The sequence below is a fragment of the Plecotus auritus genome, assembly GCF_963455305.1.
Source record: "Plecotus auritus genome assembly, chromosome: 7".
Classification (NCBI taxonomy): Eukaryota; Metazoa; Chordata; class Mammalia; order Chiroptera; family Vespertilionidae; genus Plecotus; species Plecotus auritus.
In genome coordinates, this window is record NC_137774.1 from 7,792,152 (window position 1) to 7,807,727 (window position 15,576).

Genomic DNA, 15,576 nt, shown 5'->3' on the forward strand with positions numbered 1-15,576 from the left:
GTTTTTTTCAATAATTGGCAATTAAGAATAATGCTTCTATAAACATCCATGTACTAGCTTTTATGTGAAGGTGGTTTTATTCATTTCTTTGCGATATAAACCTAGGAGTAGAATTGTTTTGTTACATAGTGACCATGTTTAATCTTCTGAGGGACTGTCACAGTATTTTTTAAAGTGACTGCATCAATTTACATTTGCACTAGCATTTTGTGAGGATTCCAATTTCTACACACAAAAAAACCTAATTATTAAAAAATAAAGTAAAATGCCCCCCAATTGTAGCGCTGAAGTGCTATCTAATGTTCCTAAGTAAAGAAGGATGTGATGTACCTTACAAAGAAAATATGTGTGTTAGGTTAGCTTTGTCAGGCATGCATTATAGAGCTATTGGCTGTGAGATCAAGGTTAATGAATCAACAATAAATATACAGAAACATACCTAAAATAAAACAATGCAGTGATTGGTTATAGACCAGAGGCTTAGAGAGACCTAAACCTATGTTTCCCTATGAGCACTGATCCAGTATTCACTAATTTAGTATTTATGATAACTTTCTAGTGACTTCATAGAAATCTATAATAATAAAAGTGTAAAATGCTAATTAGACCAGACAACTGAATGACCTTTCAGACGTCATTCCAGATGCCCTTCCGGATGAAGCCATGGTGGCGGGGGCAGAGGCAGAGGCATTTAGAGGTGATTAGGCAGGCAGGCGAGCAGTTAGGGGCAATCAGGCAGGAAGGGAAGTGGTTAGGGGTGATCATGCAGGCAGGCAGGAGAGCGGTTAGGAGCCAGTGGTCCCAGATTGCGAGACGGATGTCCAACTGCTAGTTAGGGCCCAACCCGCAGGAATCCCTGTGGGATTGGGCCTAAACTGGCAGTCAGACATCCCCCAAGAGGTCCCAGGTTACGAGAGGGTGCAGGCCAGGCTGAGGGACCCCCATCTCCCGTGCATAAATTTCATGCACCGGGCCTGTAGTTAAGTACATAACTACTGTGAATAATAAGAATCAACTGTAAATGTTTTGCAAATATTATATTTCACCCTGTAGATTATCTTTTCAATTTGTTATTGGTATCCTTTGAGGTATAACGTTTTGGTTTTCATTAAGTCCAACTTTTTTTTCCCCTTGTCTGTGCTTTTGATGACATATTTAAGTAGGCTTTGCCTAATGCAAGATCACAAAAATTTACTCCTATATTTTCTTCTAAGGCTTTTATACTTTTCGTTCTTACATTTGGGTCTGTGATGCATTTTGAGTTCATTTTTGTGTGTGGTGTGAGGAAGGGATGCAACTTCAATAGATATCCAGTTATCGTCCTGGGAGGGTCAGGCCACCAAACTTTCCCATTCCCTTCAGCTTCATCTTGCAGAAGCTTGAGACCAACAGAAATGGGGGGCTAAGAGATCTGGAGTTCTCTTCTTACCCATAAGGTAGAAGTTCTAATTTATGGACAAGTGGTTCTCAGTCATCCTCATCACAGTTCCTCCCTGGAAGACCCTATAGACTGGGCTTGAGGAGGTAGAATCCTTGAATCCTTCTCTAACCCATTCAGAGGGGAGCTTTTGTTATGCTAATCAAGAGAGAGTTGTGAAGGTATAGGTCTTTGTCACAGTTTCTTAGTGCTCTTACACAGATTTAGTACATTTTTCTTAAATAAATTTCTTTTTTCATCTTCTGTATGTCTTTAAGATAATAAAAAAATTTCAACTTGGGGTTTTTTAGTAATTTTTACAAATTATGGTTGTTTTTCTGGGGAGAAAGTCCATGGAGCTCTTTATATAGCCATTCAACAAGTTGTCTTCCTGTATCAAGAAACATTTTGAAAATCAATTAATAATCTAGTGGTGGTGAAGTGAGATTTAGCCAATTTGGTGATTAATTAGTAGAGATTATCTATGTCATTAAAATCATATTGGTATAGCTACTCATTGAAATCTTCTTGGAAAAAATGTCTTCCATATGCACCATATGACAGTGATCATAAGTTAATTAATATAAAGAAAAATCCATAGAAGTGAGTAGATTTTTAAATTCACAGTAGCAGGCATGTTATTATGTGGAAAAATAACTTCACAGTCCATATTACAGTAAATATTACATAAAGCCATTAATTTTCATTTCACTGCACAGGTTGATGTTGATTTTCTTAGTTTTGAGATACCTAATACATTAAACTATAATTTAGGGGCAAGCATTGATGACTTTATACATTCCGTGGAGCGTCAGAACATAGCTTTGGAAGTGGATGCATCTGGAAATAGAAGTGGCCTTGATGATCCATCTTATAATGGAGCCATCATAGTGTCTGGTCACAACAAGGTATGCTGGTCTCCATTCAAGAAATTATCCTAAAGGTGTGCAAAGCTAATAAACTATCAATATACTCCTTCAGTTTAGGAAACAAAATGAAAAACAAATACAGGGGTACTGCTTTCATTACTCAGTTAATTGTAGTCATTAGTATGATAAATACTTCATATATCAGTCACTATCTACCAACAGACTGTGTACATTAGCAAAATAAATACTATATAATACCCACTGTCAAGAACATACTTAAGTCCAAAAAATTTGTATTTCCTCTCAAGGATTTTCTAATTCATATATGCTGAAACTTCTGTTTTATTCTTATGCAATAATAATATTTGATTCTAGCCATAAGCCAGACACCTGGTGTCCTGAAAGCCAGATACCACCTATATACATGTTTTGCTTTATTTATCACAATGTTTGTTTTTGTTTAGATTATTTAACACTATTTTTAAAACATGATTTTTTAATAAAAGCATTGAATTTTTACTTCCTTAGGAAAAAAATGAAGATCTCTGAGAATTTATAACCTTGCTTTTTCTATTTTAGAATTACAGTTTTTCATTAGCGTGCAATACCAAGAGACTGAATTGCTTCCCAGTTCTTATGGATATTATTAGTAATGTGCTGCTTAGAATGGTTAAACCATCAGCACGTATCCAAACTGGGAGAAGTACGTCTTTGCTGGTAAGTATGTACTCTATGACTCTCCTCCATCAGGCATCTCCCGGGTCCTGGGATTTTATTCTTATTGAGTACACATCTGCAGGGTAAATTAGCATTTGGATTCATGCAAGTTCTGTGGCTTTGGGAAATCAATGTAATTTTTCAGAGCTTCAATTTTTTTTAACGTACATAGAACTAACAAACTATATTTTCAAAGAGAACGTGAAGAAATGAAAGTGAAATCATACTGTCCTGTGACTAGCACTTTCCTTATCCATACATGTGGGTATTGAGCCAGAAATCAAGCTTCAAGCTTGGATGGATAGTAGAGTTTGGTAACAAAAGGGATGTAAGGCAGGGTTATACCTAGGCTGTTTAATATTTTTTAAAATGAATTGCACATTTGTTAATGCAACTCTTTATGTTCTTTGCCTTTTCAAAAGGAATTGGATCATCCATTTGGATTCGTGATGCCTTCCATGTTCTGGCTGTTTTTGTCATCCAGCTGTTCTCCTTATATTGCCATGAGCAGCATTGATGATTATAAGGTAACGTTGAGTAACTGAAACTTCCATTACTTTGTATGATCGTATGTTGAAAGTATTATAATTACAGGATTTTTCAAGAGGTGATTTATACACGTTTACTTGAGGAGCCAATTCAGGCGAAAATCCTAAGTTGTAAAAATAAAAGGAAGTATTATAAGTGGAAATATAAATGCATAGATAAATAGAGTCTACAGAATGCTTCGAAAATTTATATGAATATGCAAGTAACTGAAAATAAAATAATTTTGAATAAGAAAAACAAAATTGGAAGATTTATGCTTCTGACTTCAAGGCTTACTAGAGTTATCTATATATATATAAAAGCCTAAGCGATCATTGCAACCGAATGGACAACTGAACAGGCTGCGTGGGGCGACCAGGCCGGCAGGGCGGTTCGTGAGGAGCAACCAAACGAATGAGCAGCAGACTGTGTGGGGCAACCAGGCCCACAGGGAGAGCAGTTGGGGGCAACCAGGCCAGCAGGTGGGGGGGCCAGTGAGGGGCGACCAGGCCAGAGGAGGGGGCCAGTAAGGGGCAACGAGGCTGGTGGTGGGGGAAGTTGGGGGTGACCAGGCTGGCAGGGGGGCAGTAATGGGCAACCAGGCTGGTTGGGGGGCAGTTAGGAGCGAACAGGCCAGCTGGGGAGGGCAGTTGGGGGCATCTAGGCCAGCGGGGATGCACTTGGAGATGACCAGGCCAGTGTGGGGCGGGGGGAGTTAGGGACGATCAGGCAGGCAGGCAGGTGAGCACTTAGGAGCCAATGGTCCCGGATTGTAAGTGGGATGTCCGACTGCCAGTTTAGGCCTGAAGGGTCCGGGATTGGATAGGATGCAGGCTGGGCTGAGGGGACTCCCCCCTCACCCGTGCATGAATTTCATGCACCAAGCCACTAGTAAGCAAATAAAAAGCTGTAGGCTGGGAGAGAAATATTCACAATGCACATATATAACAAAAGATTTGTGTCAACAATATAAAGAGTTCTTACACCCCAGTAATAGAAGCTATCCTAATTTCAAAGAGGGGCAAAATATTAAAACAGATACCTTACCAAAGAAGATATGTAGATGGAAAATGCTTCCATAAAAAATATGGCTAATATCATATATAAACCAGAAAATAACCCCAATGAGATTCCTTTACACACCAAATAAAATGAATACATGTTAAAATGACTGACAATACAGAGTTTGTGAGGGTGTGGAGAAACTGGGGTTCTCATGCATAATCCACATTTTCTGAAACCTCTCATTGAAGTAGCCTCTGTGTTTTTGATGTCTCCTGCTCAGAACAAAGTGTGGTCCCAGCTTCGGATTTCCGGGCTCTTCCCTTCCGCTTACTGGCTTGGGCAGGCGTTGGTGGACGTCCCACTCTACTGGCTGATGTTCCTTCTAATATATTTCCTGGAGATCATGTTAAGCTTCAGAGGATTTATATTTAAAGTTTTAAATGAGGCTATAGAAGTAAGTTACAAAATTCATCAAACAAATATCATTGTATGACATAGGTAGAAACTTTGAAGATGCGAACTGTTTTCATTGATATTCACATGGTCATAATTTATTAATAACTATTAGAACTGGTGCTGTGCCGATGTTTTGAATCTTAAATGTTTTCCTAGATTGCATTTGTCTTTAACTAAAATGTAACATCCTGTTTATTTCAGATCTCATGTGCTATTGGTTCTACCACATCCATTATTTTCTTTACGTATGTAATTTCATTCATTTTTCGCAAGGGGAAAAAAAATAGTGGCATTTGGTCTTTTGGCTTCTTTGTTGTAAGTATGTTTCTTTTGAACATGTATTTTATACATGTAATATATGATTCTGAGATAGTACTTTAAATTTGCCCTTGGAAAAATACATTAATATGAGAGTCTAACATATTTAAAGTTTCCCTGCCTTAGATATGGATCCTCTTCAAAATCTGCCTCTTTTCCTCTCCCTATTTCTACCCTGTCTTTATTTAGAAGTGGCCACATTTATTCTCACCATAAAATATTTAACAGAAGGAAACCTGGAATCCATCTGCATTTTCTTTTTACTGAAAAAGGAATAACCCCAAAGATCTCCATGACGCTATGCAAATACTGTAACCAGCATAGTTAAAAGTAGAAGCAACTTCTCCAACTCTCTACTAAGAATTAATTCCATAAAGCGACACTTAATTTATCTAAATTAGGAGGAAAAATATATGTAACCTATAAGCATTGTTTCTAATTTCCTGTCATCGACAGTTTTAAGACTGAAAGAGTGCTCAAAGGATAAACAGCCAATTCCTAAAACAGTGATAAGGCAAAGGTTACCGAGATACCATCCATCTTTAAAAGTCTAACACAACCGCCCTATCTTGTTTGGCTCAGTGCACAGAGCGTTGGCCTGCAGACTGAAGGGTCCTGGGTTTGATTCTGGTCAAGAGCACATGCCCAGGTTGTGGGCTTCATCCTCAGAAGGGGACATGTAGGAGGCAGCCAATCAATGATTCTCTTTCATCATTGATGTTTCTATCTCTCTCTCCCTGTCCCTTTCTCTCTGAAATCTTTAAAAATACATCTAAAGAATAAATAAATAAAATCTAACACAACTGAGTAATAAAAAGATCTATGAAAACCAGAAAAGGGAGAGAGTCATTCATAAAAATGAGAACAGATTTCCTTCAGGAAGTGAAACCTGAGGAAGAGTAAGATTTCACATTTGGAGAAGAATGATGATGCAAATCGAAAAGAGTGGAGGGACAGAGACCCAAAGGGGAGAGTGTCCAGACTAGGAAAAAGTCCTAACTACTGGTAATAATCTGACATGAATGTGGGGAGAAACAGGCTGCAGCTGAGCCTGGTCCTAGTCATGGTGAACACAATGGTAGGAACCATGACTGGCCTTAAATGATGGGCTCAAGAATTTATTCTACAGCCCTAGCCAAGTAGCTCTGTTGGTTAGAGCATCATCCAATATGCCCAGGTTGCGGGTTTGATACCCAGTCAGGGCACATACAAGAATCAACCAATGAATGGGTGGAACAAATTGATGTTTCTCTCTTGCACTGACTCTCATGAGACAACATGGAAGCTAATAATTCAAAAAAGAAATATGACTACAGACACACTTTTAGGAAGAATATTCTGGAAGCCATAGAAGTGATGGTTTGTAACAGAGAGAAATTAGAAGTATGGAAAGTCTTAGGAAGGCATTACAGTAGTTGGGAAGAAAATGTCTGAGGGGGTCACACATACTTATAACTTTCTCTTCTCCCTGAATGGTATATTTTAGTACTAGTACTAAGTCACTCCAGGTTTTTAAATGCTTATATTTCTCCATTGGTATAGTTAACAAGTATCCTTTTATTGTTGCTTTATTCCTATTAGATATCTTTTTTAAAATATATTTTTTATTGATTTCAGAGAGGAGAGAGAGATATAGAAATATCAATGATGAGACAGAACCATTGATTGATTGCTTCCAGCACACCCCACACTGGGGATCAAGCCAGCAACCTGGGCACCTGCCTGGATTGGGAACTAAACCATGACCTCCTGGTTCATAGGTCAGATGCTCATCTACTGAGCCACACCGGCGGGGCATTCCTATTAGAATTCAATTTTAATTTTTACCTATGATTATTGCTTATGTCACATTCTGAATTTTACCTCCCAAAATAACATACACTACCTTTTTGCCTTTTCTATATTTAAAATGCTCTCCATATTAGATCCTAGATTTACCAGGATGTCTCATTCGTGATCCTCCGGGACAAATGAATGTGGTTAAGTCATCAACAGAAAATGTCCATGGAGATCTGCTAATTTCAGCTTGTTTTTCGGGGTTGGAGTGGAAGTTTGGAATATCTCCAAGATAAGCCATCTTAATTTGGAGCATCTATTGATGATCAGAATGGTTAAAATGCTTTGTGTTTGTTTGGGTTTTTTTTAGATCACTCTTTTCTGTATGGCCATATTCCTGGTGGGATTGCCTGGATATAATTTACTGTTTTTCATCAACTTTTTCGTACCACAAACCACATTAGTTGGCTGTATGCTCTTACCTTTTCATGTAAGTAATGCCACCATCTGCTCCAGTGTCCTGGAACTCACAACCAATGGTGAAAGCTTTGCTTGGGGCTGGGACTCTGCAAAATGTTCAGTATGTGTGACATTTGAAGATTTCTACTTCATGCTTCCAGTTGAATCTCTTTCCAGATAGGACAATATGCTCCAGCTGAACTGTAAAGGAATAGTTGACCCTAGTTGAAGGTTGGGGAGGAAGAATAATGGGTGGGAGAAATAAAGCAGGCTTTTTACTCAATCTGGGCATGCTCAGCTCTAGAAGGAGGCAAATGAAATGTCTCTAATCTTAGGGATTTCAGGATTCTAGAGAAGCTCTCAATCCCTTTTTTCTAGCTGACTGATGCCTATACTTCTACCTATAGAAGGAAGGTACAGTATGTGAGCTAAGAGGTATCCAAAGGGAAGAGAAAGGAAAGAAAGGGAACTTACAAAAGGGGCAGTGAGCACTAGAAGGTGTATGAAGGACTGTGTGATAAAGGTTAAATGTTGCGTCTCTCTCAATGTTTGGGGAGGCTAGCACAACAGACGCCAAGATTTTCTCACCAGGTGATGAATAACTGCTAAATCCTATTGCTTCAAATAAAAGCACAATGGCTCATAAACCTTGGGAGGAAGGAAGATAGCTCCTCGCTACACATTGTGGAATGGACACTTAGCCAATACTCATCGGGGGCATGCCAGTAGGGCTGTTCAATGGGCCAATTCACATTTTTATGGCAAAAATTCACAAAACGAAAATTTTCGTGTTTAACCATTGTCTTTCTTTTTGCAGCTTTCGATATTTTCTTCATTTTATGGAGAGATGTTTCTGTTACTCCTAATTGTAAGAACACATTTTTCTTTATAGTAGTTTATCACATATTTTACTAACTAAACTATTTTAATTCAAATGAACACAGTGGAACTTTTTATTAATGTGGATATATAGATATTTGTAGCCCATAGAGATAAAATATTTGTAAAAATAGAACATTTTTTAAAATATATCTTTATTGATTTCAGAGAGGAAGAGAGAGGGAAAGACAGATAGAAACATCAATGATGAGAGAGAATCATTGATTGGCTGCCTCCTGCATGTCCCCTACTAGGGATCAAGCCTGCAACCCAGGCATGTGCTCTTGACTGGAATCGAACCTGGGACCCTTCAGTCCGCAGGCTGACTCTCTATCTACTGAGCCAAACCTGTTAGGGCAGAATATCTTTTATAAAAATCAACTAACCAGATAATAAGTTTCCCAATTTTTAAGGACACTGTATAACTATTAGAGGATCTCATTTAAAACTAGAGACCTGGTGCATGAAAATTCAAGCACTGGAGGGGGGTCCCTCAGCCTGGCCTGCCCCCTCTCATAGCCTGGGAGCCTTCAGGGGCGGGAGGTGACCTGGTGATCAGGGGAAGGTGACGTTCCATCACACCTCTGCTGCTGCCACTGTCAGCAGCACAAGCTTCAGCCAGCCCTGGTTACTGGAGCCTCAGGAGACCCTGGGCAGCTGTCCAGTGCCATCCAAGGCTTGCCTGCACCTTGGGCTTACCCTGGGCGGCTGGTGGGCTGAGGGGACTGGGGGACTCCGGAGGCAGGTGGGCAGAGCACCTGGCCCATCTGAGGATGGGCCCTGCCTTGCCGCGCACCTGCCACACCAGCAACGCTTAGAGGACTGGGCGTTGCCATCTTGTGGCTGTGGATGCCACCATCTTTGAGGGTGTGGCAGTCAATTAGCATATTCCCTCCTTATTGGCTGTGGGCACTGCCATATTTGAGGGCGGGACAGTCAATTAGCATATGCCCTACTTATTGGCTGTGGGCATCGCCATCTTTGGGACAGTGTGAGGGTCAATTAGCATATTCCCTCTTTATTAGATAGGATAATGGTATCACACAATTATATTTGTTTCCTATGTTTCTGTAAACAGACTGAGAGTGAATTTGCTAGTTTCACAGTTTGAAAAATAGATTATTGGAAATTGGTAATGATTTTGCCAAATGCATCTTTGTAGAAGTCCAATTATTCCTAACTCACTTTTAATGTGAAATGATTTTCTTTTAGTGTTTCTAATTATGCACTTCTTTATTCCCAGCCTTTCCTTCAACTTATCATCTTGATTTTTATTCTTCGATGTCTGGAATGGAAGGTTGGAAAGATATCGATGAGAAAGGATCCCTTCTTTCGGTTTGGAGAAATGAAATTTGATTCTTTCATTTCAGTGATCACAGTTTTAAAATATATGCATACATAAATTAATCCATTAACAAAGAAGTGCTTAGAACTAGAAGAGGCTGGAGTAGGAACCATGTGTCAATACAAATAATAGAGATATAGGTACTTAAATCAAAGATTATAAATAGTGGAGCAAACAGACCTGAAACACTGAATATTAAAGGAGTCTGTCTGACACTGTGCAGTAGAACACTAGGGAAAGTTACATCCAGCTCATTCACTTTAAATAGCACTTAATCTGAATAGATTGACAGTGACTATGGAACGCTGTGGGTCCAGAATGGAAGAACAGAATGCTCACTAGGTCAAAGACAGCAATGACTGTGCTCTTTTCCTGTGGTAGTGAGAAGTCCAACTGGTGGACCATAGACTGGTTCAGTTATTCATGGCACTGAAAAGCTGAGACTGCTCCCATCATTCAATGATGCAACCATAAGCATCTGACTCCCCATCAGTTTCATTGATAACTCTTACAGATAGTTGCATGGGAGACTTCCAAGACACAAGAAGACTTTTAAAAAGTCTTCTAAAATCAGTATGAGAGATTTAGGTTGAAGGAAGAAAGAATAGAAGGAAGAGAGTATGAGGGACAGAGTTAGAATGGAGGAAAATTAGTGAATCTCACACATATTCCAAAGAAATGGCTAACCTTAATAGGAGATCAAGCATCCTATTTGCATTTGGAGTGGGGGTGGGGGAGATTTCACTGTATTTAAGAGAGATTATGATAGGTTATTAATCACCCAGTCTACTCAAGTATCAGATTTAAAGAATGCAGTGTTTTTGATACGAGGATAAATCCCAAAATCAAATATTAATGGATGGTTTTGACTCCAGAATTTCTCCAAGAAGCAGTGATGTACACCAAAATCCAGAGGAGCCCGAGAGGGAGGATGAAGATGTCCAGATGGAAAGAGTGAGAACAGCTAATGCCTTGAATTCCACAAACGTTGACGAGGTAAAAACATACAAAGTAGTTATTTCATCAAATAACACAAATGAATAAAAACAGGAAGCGACTAATTCTCAAATGATTTTGCATTTCTCTAATTCATACAAATGAGGATCATAACTTTATTTTAGCAGGTAGTCATCATTTTTACATCTAAATGAGCAGATTAAAAAGTCATTTTACCTCACTTTGTCTTTCGTAGAAAATAAATTTTAAAAGTGGAGTGAAATTGAAATTTCGGAAGCCAAGCAAGAGTTTGTGAATTTTAGAAACTGAGCAAAGTGACCCCAATCACTGCTTCTTGGAGAAAGTACACTGTACGAAATGCAGGACCAAGTCCAGTCCACAGTGTGTTGTTTGTCCTTTGCGGGTGATTTGGTGCTTCTCCAAGTCTCTGCTTCTGTCCAGAGAGATGGGCTGGCTGCATTCAATAACGTGTTCCTGTGTGAGTGCCCTTGTAGGAGAGGGAAACATAAGTGCTAATATAGGAGAATGGCCCGTAAACGTGTCATCTAGTAGAAAGTCTTCCTGGAGGCATGGCTTGTGCAGTCAGGAGCCAGCCCAGTGGGAGGATATGGCTTGTTCAAGGTCAATGAAGAGTCTGAGGGTCTGACATGATATACCTGTCATTTACAGAAACCAGCCATTATTGCCAGCTGTCTACGCAAGGAGTACACAGTGAAGAGAAAACACTGCTTTTCCAAGAAGAAGAAGAAAATCGCCGCAAGAAATGTCTCTTTCTGTGTCAGAAAAGGTTGGACACGGAGGCTCTCCCACTGCTGGCTTGGAGCCCTCCTTCGAGCTTCATGGTTCTTGATGAGAATCATTCTGTGACCACCTCTTGGTTCGCACACAGACCCATCAGCGGGGAGATCTTGACAGCTCCTTTTACATGGCTCATTCCTAGAGAAATTACCTAAGTCATACCCATGGAGAGGGGCTTACTCACATCCACATGGAAACCATAAGCACTCTGTTGAAATAAACCATTGAAACCCAAAAAATGTGCATTTCTCTGTAATGAACATGATTGATTTCCTGACGTTCATTATTTTTCACAAGAACATGAAAGGGATGTGCCAGCATGGTCTGAATGCTTGACCAGCAGATGGTACATAACTTCATTTTGTGACATTATTGCACAATTCTTAGGATCACAGGGCATGTGTTGTCTGATACACCTAGCTTCCAAGAGTGACTTTGTCGCTTCCCATCAGTATGACTTTGGGCAGATAACCTCATCCCTAAGAGCTATTGTTCCCACATATGTAAGAAAGGCTTATGATAACCTCTTGGGGGGAGGAGGGCTATGACAATTACATGAGACACTACCTACAAATCACATACACTTGTCACACAGTGAGACTTCAGACTATGTTTTATTCTTAATTTTATTATTAAAATCAATTTGTATTAAATGTTACCCTTTTTTTCCAGGTGAGGTTTTAGGATTACTAGGACACAATGGAGCTGGTAAAAGTACATCCATTAAAGTGATAATTGGAGACACCAAACCAACTGCTGGACAGGTAGGTGAACCAAGTGGAAAATACGTTACCTAGTGGTACTCAAAATAAATTTATAAGATGTCAAAATATTATACACAGCCAAATCTCACTCATTCATTAGATGAATGGAGTGATTAATGTGGCTGAATACACATTACAAATTATCACATTAATACACAACCAAACTAATCACTGAAAGGGAATAATCATGCCTGTAAAGGCAATTAGCGGGAATGTCCAATCTCAGAATGCATACAAATTCTATTTATACTACCATAAAACACTTGGATTTGCACTTTCAATGAGCACTGTCCTCCTTATATGAATTAAAATGTTTGTTTTTTTAAACAACTTTATTTAGTCCTTTAAAAGTGCTTAGTTACTGTAACACACATTTTGGTAGAAATACACTATCTTGGGGGAGTGTTTTCAATGAATGAATTATCCATGCGATTCAACTGCATAGAAGGCCAGGCAAACAGAAAAAGAGCTGAATTTATGAAAGAAACAACGTGAGTTACAGAGAAAACTAAAATTCTCTGGCCGGACATAGGTAACCTTCAGAACTCCTTTGAAAAGTATGTTGGCGGTGAGGGAGTGGAGAACAGAATCCTAAGGCAGAGGTCCGTGCACCTCCACCATGGGAAAGGGGCTGGTGGTCACGCCCACCAAGGGAAAGACCACCAAATACGTGATAGGCAGGTGTCCCAGGAAAGAGGAAGGAGGAAACATATTCACAGTCGCTCTGACGCTGAGGTGAGAGCATGTGTCGGTGAAGGGTGCCTCTGGGTGATGTTGGTGGCTCAGCCAAGCCTAAAGGGAGTGTTCAGTTCAGTTGAGAGCACCACCTTGAAATAAAATCAGTATTTTATTTCTCCTTAAGCATGGGCAAAAGAAGAGGTAACCATTCATTGAGATCTTGGAATGAAATATTTCTAAAGGTTACGTGAGATCTGAATCATAGAGCCAACAACCATTTGGGTGACATGAAATCAGCTTGAATCACATCAGCCAGTGTGATCTTTATAACATGTCATTGTCCTGCTCAAACACTTTCAGTGACCTCCCACTGCACGGTGCCAGGAAGGAAACCTCTCCTAGCTGGTCAGGAGCTGATTTCCACGACCCTCCTGTCACATCTCTCTCTTCTCCCCTGGACCACTCGGCCCCAGGTCCCTGCTTTTGCCTGGGGTCTGAGAGCACATTGAGCATCATCCCTCCACAGGGCTTTGCTCTACCCCAAACTCCTGGCCTTTTCCAGGTCAGTCGCCCTGTCACCCATCTGCTGCAATGGTCCCTCAGCAGGCAGGCTTTCTCGGATCGCCCCACCTAAGGTCACTTGCCCTGAATATCTGTTTGTTGCCATGTATTTACACTCTGACAACCTTCCTCCAACCAAAATGGTTGCAGGTGATTTGAGTCAATGAGATCGGAGCCTTTCTTTAGGTTTTCTAGGTTTGTAAGGAGAAAGATGTCATGGGAACACAGAGGAGCAATGTAGGGTCTGAGAGTGAAGTTTTCTCTGCAGGTGCTACTAAAAGGCAGCAGCGAAGGGTATCCCTTGGGGTTCCTGGGGTACTGTCCTCAGGAGAACAGGCTGTGGTCCAACCTGACAGTGAGAGAGCACCTGGACGTGTTTGCTGCGGTGAAAGGGCTGAGGAAAGCGGATGCCACAGTCACCATCACACGGTACAGGGCGGGGGGGGGGGGGGGGGGAAGGGCGGGGAGGGGAGCCGGGGACCGGGGGCAGTATGTGGAGAGGACACACCTGTTGCTACCTGAGAGGTCCAGGAAGTCAGTTGGAGTGACAGCCTTCACAGGAAATTCAAGACTTCCCAGGAGACTCAACAATGACCCAGATCGCAATGGGGAGATTTCCAATCAGAAACTGGTTTCCTGATTTTAACATGTTATTTCATTTGCTCATCTTCAATATGGAAAGAAAAAAGTATGTTTTGGTAAATTTATCAAAAATACTAAAATGTAAGTATAAACTATCATAGGACAGCTATTTGCATGTCATAGAATGCACTTCAAATCTTTTAAAAGGAAAACTAATTTTGGGGGGTACGGGGGTATCAAACCAGTCCGTTGTAGCGTGGCCCAGTGTCTATTTCAGAACCCCATTTCCGAGCTCTGTCCCCACCCTGCTCCTGCTTGGCTTGCTCTCCCACCAAGGGTCCTGGTTGTCAGAAGCCTGTGTCCCCCATTGTGTTTCCTTCAGGTTGGTGGAGGCGCTCAAGCTGCAGGGGGAGCTGAAGCGCCCTGTGAAGGCCTTATCAGAGGGAATCAGGAGGAAGGTAGGGGCGGGGCTGGGGTTACACCAGGAGGCCCACAGATTCCAGATCCCTGCCAGATGTGCCCTTCCTCTCCTTCCAGCTGTGCTTCGCGCTGAGCATCCTGGGAAACCCATCAGTGGTGCTGCTGGACGAGCCTTCCACTGGCATGGACCCTGCGGGGCAGCAGCAGATGTGGTGAGGGGCGTGCCCGGTCAGGGCCAGCGTGGACGCCTGGCAGGGAATCTGTGAAATGTTTAACTCCTGTGAACATTGTCCCTTAAGCTGTTTTGTTTTGTTTTTTCCTTTTCATCAAGTTTTTAACGTGTGATATCTGAATTCTTTCAGGGACTACCTACTTATATCTGTTTCTTAGGTCAAAGTTGTGGCTACTCACTCTTATTTTTTTAATATATTTGTATTGATTTTAGAGAGGAAGGGAGAGGGAGAGAGAGAGAACAAACAAAAAATGATGAGCGAGAATCACTGATCGGCTGCCTCCTGCACACCCCACTCTAGGGATCCAGCCCCCAAACCAAGCATATGTCCTGATTCATAGGTCAACCCTCATGGCTACTCACTCTTATTTTTTTTAACATATTTATATTGATTTCAGAGAGGAAGGGAGAGGGAGAGAGAGATACTAACAAAAACAATGAGCTAGAATCACTGATCTGCTGCCTCCTGCACACCCCACACTGGGGATGGAGCCCCCAAACCAACGATATGTCCTGGTTCGTAGGTCAACCCTCATGGCTACTCACTATTAAAGTCACAGTTCCCAGCAGCTGCACCAGCTCTCTGTACCCAAAGAGACTAGTTCATGATCACTAATTCCATCATAATATTTATCACATTCTATTACCAGTTTTTCAGTCTCCATTAGATTGGGGTTCCGTGAGAGCAGAGATGTTCATGCTCCCTTTTCCTTGAAGTAAGCACCCAATTCTTTGCTGAATGAGTCATGAACAATAGTTCTATTCAAATAGTATGTATTTATCCATAATTATTAAGCATTCATCTCTAAATATTC

General features: G+C 40.9%; 1 protein-coding gene across 1 annotated transcript in view; it reads left to right on the forward strand.

Annotated features, from left to right (window-relative positions):
• LOC308252456 (ABC-type organic anion transporter ABCA8-like) overlaps nucleotides 1-15,576 on the forward strand; it is a 55,109-nt gene that overhangs the window by 33,184 nt on the left and 6,349 nt on the right. The window contains exons 23-36 of the mRNA XM_080677100.1: nucleotides 2,192-2,325; nucleotides 2,866-3,003; nucleotides 3,426-3,530; nucleotides 4,817-4,990; nucleotides 5,194-5,307; nucleotides 7,457-7,576; nucleotides 8,363-8,413; nucleotides 9,668-9,759; nucleotides 10,645-10,765; nucleotides 11,396-11,513; nucleotides 12,197-12,288; nucleotides 13,796-13,956; nucleotides 14,492-14,567; nucleotides 14,647-14,741. Coding sequence (XP_080533226.1) covers nucleotides 2,192-2,325; nucleotides 2,866-3,003; nucleotides 3,426-3,530; nucleotides 4,817-4,990; nucleotides 5,194-5,307; nucleotides 7,457-7,576; nucleotides 8,363-8,413; nucleotides 9,668-9,759; nucleotides 10,645-10,765; nucleotides 11,396-11,513; nucleotides 12,197-12,288; nucleotides 13,796-13,956; nucleotides 14,492-14,567; nucleotides 14,647-14,741 — 1,591 coding nt within the window. The remainder of the gene's footprint in view (nucleotides 1-2,191; nucleotides 2,326-2,865; nucleotides 3,004-3,425; nucleotides 3,531-4,816; nucleotides 4,991-5,193; nucleotides 5,308-7,456; nucleotides 7,577-8,362; nucleotides 8,414-9,667; nucleotides 9,760-10,644; nucleotides 10,766-11,395; nucleotides 11,514-12,196; nucleotides 12,289-13,795; nucleotides 13,957-14,491; nucleotides 14,568-14,646; nucleotides 14,742-15,576) is intronic.